Genomic DNA, 12,500 nt, shown 5'->3' with positions numbered 1-12,500 from the left:
AAAAAGAATGAAAACGAGGTGTCTTCATTTGAAATAAGTACAAAATCTGCCAATAGAACAAGTGAACATTTGCTTTGTAAGATTCCTTGAGATAAGATGGGATATTTAGATCAATCTCATCTTGTAATTATCAGCAGAACTCATTTTGAACTATTTTTCACCAGAATCAGGAGATGTTGTGTTTAAGCCTCAAATGCTCAAACGTTTTCTGTTTTCAAGATGAAGCATTGTCTAAAAACAAGAGCCTCTATCTCACTGCAGTGTTACTTCTGAAGTCATTGTGTCTTCTATCAGGTGGAGAGACATATTCTGACTGGATGTTAGACACATACTGGGCAGGATTTAGAGTGTTAGTGTAGACTCATGTTTTGGACCTGTGTGTTGACATCTCTGTCCGGGACCCAAATGTCTGTAAATATCATCGCTCACTAATAGAATCCACCGGTGGAGCAACACAGTCTCACGGCATTTCGTGTTATAGTCACGAAATTAATCTATTGATTCGTGTTCACCAACACCATTTTCCCATTTTTTTCGTGTCACACAGAACGATTTTAAAAGCAATGTAAATAATAACAAATTAGAAGGAAACAAAGATGACATAAAATACAGATGTCAGTATTCTGAGGCTCTGAGACATTTCTTTTCCTCACTGACGGCAACAAAACTCAGACATTATACAATTTAAAATAAAAGGGATAGGGTTAGGCTTAGGGTAAGATATTGAGTAAGAACATGTTTTTATGAACCACACAGCTTCTGGTCTTCCAAGACCCGACCGGACAAAAAGACGTGTTGCAGGCACGAAACATACTACCAATAGAAATACATTGCATTTAAAATCGTTCTGTGTGACACGAAAAAAAGGTGAAAATCGTGTTGGTGAACACGAATCAATAGATTAAATTAATTTCGTGACTATAACACGAAATGCCGTGAGACTGGGTTGGGTGGAGGAGTTCAGGGTTAAACTAAAGCTGCAGAAAGTGACTAAGAAATCTCCAAACATGAGCGACACGACCAACAAGGACTGAACAGCAAACTGTAGTAAATATATCTACAGTAAACAATAGCTTTCTACAGTGCATGAAGCTGCAGAGTGACTCTGTGCACGTCTGCATAATGCACGTGCGTAATAACTTAATAATAGTAATAGAGTTAATCTGCAAAATGAGACGAAACGGTCGAATAAATGTCAGATTCTGAGCCTCGATGAGAGCGAGACGCTTGGAGATCATCATCATGCCAACAGACAACAACAGATGGCTAACCCTCCAGAATAAAAGCCCAGGCAGCGTTAATATAACATTTCTATTGCCTGTGAACAGGTTTCAGTGAACTGAGCTGAACCAGTTTAACGGGAATCTAACGTGTCAATGTTTCTATGAATTTACGTTTCTGGGCTAGAAGGAGATCAAAAAAGGTATTTTGGATCAAATAACAACGCAAACAGTCGACAACAGATGGCTAACCTCCAGAATAAAAGGATCTGTAATATAACATGAGTATTTCCTGAGTGAGTTCAGAGTCTCTCTCTGCTCTCAGTCTATTTCCAGCAGCTGTCTGTGTGAGGCTCCGCAGAGACAGCTGTCCAGCCATCAATCAGCACCACACACACACACACACACACACACACACACACACACACACACACACACACACACACACACACACACACACACACACACACACACACACACACCACACACACACACACACACACACACACACACACACACACACACATATAGAGACCACCCCCCCCAACAAAGGCCTCCCAGTCCCTCCACACTCACAACATGCTGTTTCTGTAGAGCTTCAGAAACGCTGCAACTTCTGTTCCATTTCCTGCAGAAAACTACAACTAACAACACTTCCTGCTTCCTAACAACACTTCCTACTTCCTAACAACACTTCCTACTTCCTAACAACACTTCCTGCTTCCTAACAACACTTCCTACTTCCTAACAACACTTCCTGCTTCCTAACACACTTCCTGCTTCCTAACACACTTCCTGCTTCCTAACACCACTTCCTGCTTCCTAACACACTTCCTACTTCCTAACACACTTCCTGCTTCCTAACACCACTTCCTACTTCCTAACAACACTTATTGCTTCCTAACACACTTCCTGCTTCCTAACACACTTCCTGCTTCCTAACACACTTCCTGCTTCCTAACACACTTCCCAAACTTGTTTCAGGGCTTAATTGAGTTTAAGTGTAGATGTCCCAAAGGTAGAAACCCCTCAGAGGAGATGAAAGGATAACCAGATGTTTAAAGCTGCCAGACCTCAAAGTGAAGAGCCTGCAGACTCTTCTCAGGGTTTATAAGGACTCTCTTAGGCTAGGAGTTTATTAAGAGGGACTCACCGATGGACACCAGGCGGATGTGCTCCCTCTCCAGGAACTCCAGCGCCACGGACACGTTCTCCAGCTTCATCTGTCTGAAGTTGGGCCTCAGATGGTACTTCCTGTACATCTTCTTCTGGCTCAGGACCTCCAGCAGGCCGATGAGCTTCAGGCCGTCGGTCAGGTCCTTCTGCAGGTCCACCATCCTCTTGTTGACCACCTTCAGGTGCTCGTTGCACCAGCGCGTGAAGGTGTTCTGCTGGATCTTCTTCCAGGGAGCGTCCTCCGCCAGGTCCTTCTCTGTGGCCGGAAGATCCTCCTCCTCCTCCGCCGTGAGGTCAGGGAAGAACTGGGGAGGCAGCGGAGGCTCCAGGAAGCCGCTGTTAGCCATCATGGTGCTGAGAGAGAAGGAACGTTACCTCGAGTTAATCCAGGAGCGTTACCTTGAGTTAATCCAGGAGCGTTACCTCCTGAGAGAGAGACCAGGAGCGTTACCTCCTGAGAGAGAGACCAGGAGCGTTACCTCAGGAGCGTTACCTCCAGAGAGAGAAACCCGTTACCTCCTGAGAGAGAGACCAGGAGCGTTACCTCCTGAGAGAGAGACCAGGAGCGTTACCTCCTGAGAGAGAGACCAGGAGCGTTACCTCCTGAGAGAGACCAGGAGCGTTATCTCCTGAGAGAGAGACCAGGAGCGTTACCTCAGGAGCGTTACCTCCTGAGAGAGAGACCAGGAGCATTACCTCCTGAGAGAGACCAGGAGCGTTACCTCCTGAGAGAGAGACCAGGAGCGTTACCTCAGGAGCGTTACCTCCTGAGAGAGAGACCAGGAGCGTTACCTCCTGAGAGAGAGACCAGGAGCGTTACCTCCTGAGAGAGAGACCAGGAGCGTTACCTCCTGAGAGAGAGACCAGGAGCGTTACCTCCAGAGAGAGAGACCAGGAGCGTTACCTCAGGAGCGTTACCTCCTGAGAGAGAGACCAGGAGCGTTACCTCCTGAGAGAGAGACCAGGAGCGTTACCTCCAGAGAGAGAGACCAGGAGCGTTACCTCCTGAGAGAGAGACCAGGAGCGTTACCTCAGGAGCGTTACCTCCTGACAGTTAATCCAGAGTCATGAGCCCCTGCTGGACTGGGAGGAGAGAGGAGAGGAGAGGAGAGGAGGAGGAGAGGAGAGGGAGAGGAGAGGAGAGGGGAGGAGAGGGGAGGAGAGGAGAGGAGAGGAGAGGAGAGGAGAGGGGGAGGAGAGGGGAGGAGAGGAGAGGAGAGGGGAGGAGAGGAGAGGAGAGGAGAGGAGAGGAGAGATTGAGAGGATGATTAGTTAAAGAAACTTTCTTAAAAAACCTGTAAGAGATTTTTTTCTCAAACAAGGTGCAAACCTCACATGTTGCTTCATTACTCTATAAACCCGTCTGAGGTTGTTAGAAACAGAAGATGTGTGATCAGTACACTGATAATGAATAGGGTTCAAATGGTGAGGACGTGCTGGATGGGGAGGGGAGACAAATCAGAGAATCAGAATCAGGATGGAGTTGATCTCTGGTTCTGACTCGTGGACTCTGCTCTGGTTCTGACTCGTGGACTCTGCTCTGGTTCTGACTCGTGGACTCTGCTCTGGTTCTGGTTCTGACTCGTGGACTCTGCTCTGGTTCTGACTCGTGGACTCTGCTCTGGTTCTGACCTCGTGGACTCTGCTCTGGTTCTGACTCGTGACTCTGCTCTGTTCTGACTCGTGGACTCTGCTCTGGTTCTGGTTCTGACTCGTGGACTCTGCTCTGGTTCTGACTCGTGGACTCTGCTCTGGTTCTGACTCGTGGACTCTGCTCTGGTTCTGACTCGTGGACTCTGCTCTGGTTCTGACTCGTGGACTCTGCTCTGGTTCTGACTCGTGGACTCTGCTCTGGTTCTGTCTCGTGGACTCTGCTCTGGTTCTTGACTCGTGGACTCTGCTCTGGTTCTGACTCGTGGACCTCTCTGGTTCTGACTCGTGGACCCTGCTCTGGTTCTGACTCGTGGACTCTGCTCTGGTTCTGACTCGTGGACTCTGCTCTGGTTCTGACTCGTGGACTCTGCTCTGGTTCTGACTCGTGGACTCTGCTCTGGTTCTGGTTCTGACTCGTGGACTCTGCTCTGGTTCTGACTCGTGGACTCTGCTCTGGTTCTGACTCGTGGACTCTGCTCTGGTTCTGACTCGTGGCCCCTGGTCTGGTTCTGACTCGTGGACTCTGCTCTGGTTCTGACTCGGACTCTGCTCTGGTTCTGACTCGTGGACTCTGCTCTGGTTCTGACTCGTGGACTCTGCTCTGGTTCTGACTCGTGGACTCTGCTCTGGTTCTGACTCGTGGACTCTGCTCTGGTTCTGACTCGTGGACCCTGCTCTGGTTCTGACTCGTGGACCCTGCTCTGGTTCTGACTCGTGGACTCTGCTCTGGTTCTGACTCGTGGACTCTGGTCTGGTTCTGACTCGCTCTGTTCTGATCGTGGACTCTGCTCTGGTTCTGACTCGTGGACTCTGCTCTGGTTCTGACTCGTGGACTCTGCTCTGGTTCTGACTCGTGGACTCTGCTCTGGTTCTGACTCGTGGACTCTGCTCTGGTTCTGACTCGTGGACTCTGCTCTGGTTCTGACTCGTGGACTCTGCTCTGGTTCTGCTGGAGCAGACAGAAACAGCAGGTTTCTCTAAAGACATGATACTGTGGTGCTGATGTGGTTTATAAGAGGAGTGAGAGGGTTCAGACAAAACCTGAACAACATCAGGACAGCCGCTGGAAGGGAAAGCTCAACATGTTAATGAAATATTTGTATAAACTATTTAACATTAAAAGAAAAAGACGAAGTATTTACACCAAATGTAAATATACAAAAGAAATGTGTTTTAAGTGGAAGAGATGTGTCATATCTCCAGAGAGCTGGACATGGCTCAGTCATACTACACAGACTGTACTTTCATATATACTGCACTGGGAGATCCAGGTTTCATATCTTAACGTTAGTCCTTTTTGTATATTTACATTTGGTGTAAATTCTTGTCTTTATTCCTTTGTAATGCTAAATAGCTTTTTATCATTTGTTTGGTTGTTTTTCTTACTTATAATCTCCTTTAACTGTTTTATGTGTGAACCAGATTCATGTGTGAACTTGCTGATCAACCTGATTCTGATCCAGACACAAAAACAACGTTAGTCTAAAATCTGAAGGCATGCAGAATGCTAAATAGCTTTTTATCATTTATTTGAATCATGTTTTGGTTGTTTTTTCTCACTTTGAATCTCCTTTAACTCGGTTATGTACAGTATGCACCAGATGATGTGTGAACTTGGTGATCAACCTGATTGAGACACACTGACACAAAGGCAACGTTAGTCTAAAATCTGAAAGCATGAGTTAGTTTGAGTTCATATGTTACCTGTAGAATCAGCTGTAGATGAAAGTATTAATCCATCCCCTCCTCTCAGACCTCTGACAGAAACTCTAGATCCACTCTGAGATCCTCCAGATCCGGGCTGATAGAGTGAAGTTTCTCCGGGGAAAAGAGAGTTATTTCCTCCGGAGCGACGCGCAGCTGAGTCCGGGAAAAGACGCTCCTCGGCGGCTACAGAGGGAGGGTGAGGGTCCTGGTCCTGGAGGTTTAAACAGCTCTTCGTCACTGCGCTGGACTCCCAGGAATCTCCCCCTCCGTGACCATATAGATCCACAGGCTGCCGCTGATTGGCTGCTGGCCGAAAGGGGGCGGGGCTTACGGGGAGGGCTCCGGGGCCACCGTGACACACCGGGTATTTTTAGAGGCTCCAAACCGGGGAGAGACACCGGGGGCCCCCGTTAGTGGAGAGCCATCTGAGGGCAGCCAATCAGAGTGGGGAATGTGGGGCTGATGAGAGGAAATGTGGAAAAGACTTGGAGAAGCAAATGTAAAAAAAACAGGGAAAAAGTTGTAAGAAAAAATGTGAGAAAAAATGAGAAAATAAATGATATATAAGATTTTTTTAAATTGAAAAATATGTGAATATACAGTATGTTTAAAAAATCGTAGGGAATGTTTAATAAGAAATGTGAGAAGTATGAACAAAATGTGTAATATGGGTAGACAATTCATGAAAACCTTTTTGAAAAATGTGTGAATATATTGAGAAATATGTAATAAATGTCTATGAAAAACAATGTTTCTGTAAAATTTGAGTATATTTTCTGGAGTATTTTCTTAACATTTTTGGGAAAAATGTGGAAAATGTGTGAATAGAAAATTAGAAGATTTATGAAAAATGTGAGAAAATTTGTTGAATTTAAATTTTTTTTTACATTAACACATTTGCAATTGAATTTGACGAAAAATAGATTCTGTGGGAAATGTGTAAACAATTGGTAAAGAAAAAAAATACAATTTGTTCAAATATGTGAAAAACAAAAACTGTCTCAAAAGGCCACAACAAAGAGGAGACACACCATATCAAAGGTTAACAAAAGATGTTTATTCAACCAAATTAATTTAGGTAAAGCATGAGGTTGTGGACGTCAGTGGTATCAGTAGTGTAAATGCAGGGTGAGGGTTGCATGGACGTGTATCTGTGAGGGTGTCAAACAGCATACTCAACAGAACCGGGTGGCTGTAGGAGAAAGCAGAGAGAGACAGAGAGGAGCAGAGAGAGATAGAGAGGAGCAGAGGGGAGCAGAGAGGAGCAGAGAGGAGCAGAGGGGAGCAGAGAGGAGCAGAGAGGAGCAGAGGGGAGCAGAGAGGAGCAGAGAGGAGCAGAGAGGAGCAGAGGGGAGCAGAGAGGAGAGCAGCAGAGAGGAGCAGAGAGGAGCAGAGAGGAGCAGAGAGAGACAGAGAGGCTTGAAGTAGCTGCAGAGCACCAGCTACATTTGTCCTTGCCATTTCCACCGCTACATACAGGCGATGACGAAAGCCATGTACATCGTCCACTAAGTTCTTCGGTGGCTCACTCTCAACCCAACCCATCCTGGAGAACTGCTAACTGACGTCGCACCCGTATGCCCAAAGCATTAGGGCTGAACCCTGGGTGCCAACATGAGCCGGAAGCCCCTCCTCCCAAACATTTTAATAAATAAAAAAGTGAAATCTTAAAAAAATAATGATTTGATTTATTCTGTGTGAAAAAAGAAAGTGACATTTTTTAAACAAATATGTGAAAAAATGTAAACAAATGGTCCTAACAGTGTCTACGAAATGCGTTTTAAAATCCCCAAACGTCTTATAATACACACGTATTCACATGATTTGTGACGTGGTAAAATATTGAGTTTCACTACTGACAAACAACTAGAGATGTTTGAGTTTAAAAATATATCGTCTCATCAGAATCTAAAATACGATGCTAGAACTGAAGCGTCCTACGTGACGGAGCCGCATTCAGACGCTATAATAAAAACACTCTTTAAAAAAGCTCACTATAAAAAAGCTCAGTGGCTCAAACCCTGAAATATCTTCATCCTGCTTCATCTTCCTCCTCTTCCTCGCTGAGCTCAGGTTTCTGTCATCATGAGAGTAAAAGTGAAGCTCAGAGTAAATATAGAGACTAACTGAAATAAAACTGATGTCGTCACGAAGCTTGAAATACTTCATCCTCTGATTCTCATTTCAAACACTTCCTGTTCTACGAGCGTCTAGGATCTCTGGTTCCCGCTCTTTCTCTCTGGTGTTTCTGATCTTCATCTGAACATCAAACAGATATCAGACATCAAAGGCTTTCTCTTTATTCTTCAGCTCATTTACAGGATGTACAGACCCCTGTGTGAAACTTTACTGAGACAATTCTACGCAAACAAACATTTCAATAAAGGAGAATTTAATTGAAACAGAAGCACTTTTAAACAGAACACTTTATAAAAACGCTAGCAAGTTTTAAAACGTTTGAACGCTAACTCAAAGCAGAGTTTCGTACAGAGTTCAAACAAAGCTCTTACAATATTCATAAAGAGTTGATGTAGAATGAATTTATACTTCAGAGATCGTACAACTGACGAACAAACACCATCCACGCTAAACTGAGAGATAAAACATCGGACAACAAAACATTTTAAAAACATACATTTTTTACAACTTTTAAATATAAAAATAGTGCGAAAATAGTCTAAAAAAAAAACGACTGGAATAATTTTACTACAGCGCTCGAGCTAAGATTATCTATATCGTCTAAAGATAACCAGCTAACAGCTAACAGCTAACAGCTAACAGGCTAACAGCTAACAGTGTCTTTATCTACTCGTTTCATGCAATCAAACACATGAATCTGAATCTCACGCGACACAGAGCGCTTCTGGAGAGCGGACGCAAAGCAGAACAAACAGAAGGCTTTTATTCAATTAAAAGCTGATTTAACAACAAAAAACGTCTGGAGGCGGCGAGGAGGAACAAACGGAAAAGTACACGACAAACACTCTGAATCTTGTCCAGTATCTGTGTCTGATATCTGCGTCTGATATCTGTGTCTGATATCTGCGTCTGATATCTGCGTCTGATATCTGCGTCTGATATATGTGTCTGATATCTGCGTCTGATATCTGCGTCTGATATCTGTGTCTGATATCTGTGTCTGATATCTGCGTCTGATATATGTGTCTGATATCTGCGTCTGATATCTGCGTCTGATATCTGCGTCTGATATCTGCGTCTGATATCTGCGTCTGATATCTGTGTCTGATATCTGTGTCTGATATCTGTGTCTGATATCTGTGTCTGATATCTGCGTCTGATATCTGCGTCTGATATCTGCGTCTGATATCTGCGTCTGATATATGTGTCTGATATCTGCGTCTGATATATGCGTCTGATATCTGCGTCTGATATCTGCGTCTGATATCTGCGTCTGATATCTGCGTCTGATATCTGCGTCTGATATCTGCGTCTGATATCTGTGTCTGATATCTGCGTCTGATATCTGCGTCTGATATATGTGTCTGATATCTGCGTCTGATATCTGTGTCTGATATCTGCGTCTGATATCTGTGTCTGATATATGTGTGTCTGATATCTGCGTCTGATATCTGTGTCTGATATATGTGTGTCTGATATCTGTGTCTGATATCTGTGTCTGATATCTGTGTGTCTGATATATGTGTCTGATATCTGCGTCTGATATCTGCGTCTGATATCTGCGTCTGATATATGTGTCTGATATCTGCGTCTGATATATGTGTCTGATATCTGCGTCTGATATATGTGTCTGATATCTGCGTCTGATATCTGTGTCTGATATCTGCGTCTGATATCTGTGTCTGATATATGTGTCTGATATCTGTGTCTGATATCTGTGTCTGATATCTGTGTGTCTGATATCTGTGTCTGATATCTGCGTCTGATATCTGCGTCTGATATATGTGTCTGATATCTGCGTCTGATATATGTGTTCTGATATCTGCGTCTGATATATGTGTCTGATATCTGCGTCTGATATCTGTGTCTGATATCTGTGTCTGATATATGTGTCTGATATCTGTGTCTGATATCTGTGTCTGATATCTGCGTCTGATATATGTGTCTGATATCTGCGTCTGATATATGTGTCTGATATCTGCGTCTGATATCTGCGTCTGATATATGTGTCTGATATCCAGTCAGAATGTGTCTCTCCACCTGAGAGAAGGACATGATAACTCCAGAAGGAAGTCAAGTGATCTGTTTGGTGTTTCAGGCAAATCAGAGACAGGCTCTGGATATATCTGAGACCTGTGATATATTGATGAGGAAGAGGATGATAGGGGACCTTTAATAAAAAGCGAGTGTAATGAAATGAGCGTGCAGAGTTCCTGTTTTAAGGGCCAAAACAAAGAACCAGAAGATGAATTCAATTTTACAAATCCAGAATACAACAAAGTAAAGCTATGACCTGTTGTCTCCTGCGGACGCCAGAAGCAGCACAAAAAACAGATCAGTAATAAATAAATTACGTCAGATTTAAAAAGACGAAAGTATCTTTAAAAGTACAATGTAATATTTGTAATTCACATAATTAAAACTTTTGAGTTAAGTAAATGCAAAATACGTAGAAAACCACATTCAGACGCTATAATGAAACACTCTTTAAAAAGCTCACTATAAAAAGCTCAGCGGCTCAAACCCTGAAATATCCTCTTCCTCCTCCTCCTCTTCCTCCTCGAGCTCAGGTTTCTGTCATCATGAGAGTGAAGCTCAGAGTACATACAGAGACTAGCTGAAATAAAACTGTTAAATTAAGTAAATGCAAATATAGATGTTTTTTAAAGAGTCAAGTGTATTATTTAAAAATCTAAATTATAAAATAATATTTAATTCATTTTCATCTGATATTTTTGACCGAATCATTTTCCAAATTATGATCAATATTTGAATGTTTTCTTGTTTTCTTGTCTTTAACAAATAATGATCTCAGAGCCATGTGTACCCGTCGGTAAAGGACCTCGTGTACCCGTCAGTAAAGGACCTCGTGTACCCGTCAGTAAAGGACCACGTGTACCCGTCAGTAAAGGACCCGTGTACCCGTCGGTAAAGGACCTCGTGTACCCGTCAGTAAGGACCTCGTGTACCCGTCAGTAAGGACCTCGTGTACCCGTCGTAAAGGACCACGTGTACCCGTCGGTAAAGGACCACGTGTACCCGTAGTAAAGGACCTCGTGTACCCGCGGTAAAGGACCTCCATACTTTACAACAGAAACTCTGAAGAACATATTGAAACCGCTTTTTTCGTACGATTAGAGCCGACCGACGCGTCTTAGCAGCAAACATTTAGTGACGTCTTTTCGTTATAATCTTATTAAAATAATTAACGCATGCAAACATGTATTAAAAGCTCTTGATAACACATGCTATTTATACTTTAGAACACAAACAAGACCTGTTATATCCTGATGAATGTACTGCTATTAAAACTATGAATATCAACTAATATATATAATAAATACTTTATATATTTAGTTTCTTAACAGTGCTTGCAAGTGGAATGTCTTTTTTTTGAAGGAGTTCATATTTGGTCGTTTCAATCAAGACACGACAAGTTTTATCCTAAAAACCTTCAACATCTCATCATATTAATATCTGATTGTTATTTGGTCACTATTTAAATGTAAACAGTAATAGTTTGATGTGTTCACTCTAACCCTTCACAATAAGATGTGTTCACTCTGACCCTTCACAATAAGATGTGTTCACTCTGACCCTTCACAATAAGATGTGTTCACTCTGACCCTTCACAATAAAATCCCTAAAACATGCATTAGGGCTTTTATGCTGTTGATTGTTTTTTCATGACTATCTTGAAGTTAACATTCAAGTAGAAGTCGTTTTCTGGCTCTAAATCAAACCCGTCAGTAAAAGGCGTCCCACAGGGCTCTACACTGGGTCCCCTTCATTTCACTATTTACATGAATAATACACTAATAATGCATTTTAATTTAATGTATAAAGTATTAGCGACTAAAGCCTGTTTGTTAGATTTAACACAAAATATATATGAGCTAGTGATGTGACGTTCGCGAACGATCTTCTTTTAACGGCTCTTTGGTACGAACGAAGGGAACCGAGTCGTACTTGGTGAGAGTTGTTCTTTTTATTCGTTGTTTCGCTCGCTGCCTGCCATAAATCCACTCGCCTTTACGGGGACTTCTCTCTCTGAATGCACATTAGCCGTAGACGATGATGGCGTATAACGCTGCTTGAGTTGGAGTTCGGCCGAGAGATGAAGCAAGTTAGACATCTTCTGTGAGTTAAAGTAGATTTCTGGCAATACAGTCAATCGTTATCCTGGTGATTATTTTGCAGATAAACCAATACCCCCGCCCCTTAAAAACAACCGGCTCTTTGAACGGCTCTCGGAAGGAACGAGCCATAAGATCTGGCTCCCTTCAAAGAGCCGTAATTCCCATCACTGATATGAACTATGATCTTTTTTAATAGATCTAAACTATTTCACAAAACCAACTCAACGTCAAGCACATGAAAATGCTGCATTAATGCAATCATAATAATATATGATTATCATAATGGTCTAAGGTGTATGTTTTAAACTTTAATTTAATTAGATGTTTTGCTAATAATACATCTGTGTTTTATATATTTTTCTTTCAGAATAATACACAAATATTGAATTTCTAATAAACAAAGCGGTACAACATTTCTCCCCCTAAACATCAGAAACATCTGCTGTTTCTGAGTTTAAATCTGGCA

The 12,500-nt window shown here is 42.8% G+C and overlaps 1 protein-coding gene across 1 annotated transcript in view; it reads right to left on the bottom strand.

Annotated features, from left to right (window-relative positions):
- LOC117487665 (filamin-C-like) overlaps nucleotides 1-5,975 on the bottom strand; it is a 77,124-nt gene extending 71,149 nt beyond the window's left edge. Inside the window, exons 1-2 of the mRNA XM_034136302.1 lie at nucleotides 5,754-5,975; nucleotides 2,374-2,750 (exon numbers count right to left, since the gene is read on the bottom strand). Coding sequence (XP_033992193.1) covers nucleotides 2,374-2,746 — 373 coding nt within the window. The 5' untranslated portion in view covers nucleotides 2,747-2,750; nucleotides 5,754-5,975. The remainder of the gene's footprint in view (nucleotides 1-2,373; nucleotides 2,751-5,753) is intronic.
- Between the last annotated feature and the right edge of the window lie 6,525 nt (nucleotides 5,976-12,500).

This window comes from Trematomus bernacchii, unplaced genomic scaffold, assembly GCF_902827165.1.
Source record: "Trematomus bernacchii unplaced genomic scaffold, fTreBer1.1, whole genome shotgun sequence".
Taxonomy (NCBI): Eukaryota; Metazoa; Chordata; class Actinopteri; order Perciformes; family Nototheniidae; genus Trematomus; species Trematomus bernacchii.
The sequence above is the reverse complement of the archived record's forward strand: the minus strand, read 5'-3'. Positions and strand labels throughout refer to the sequence as shown.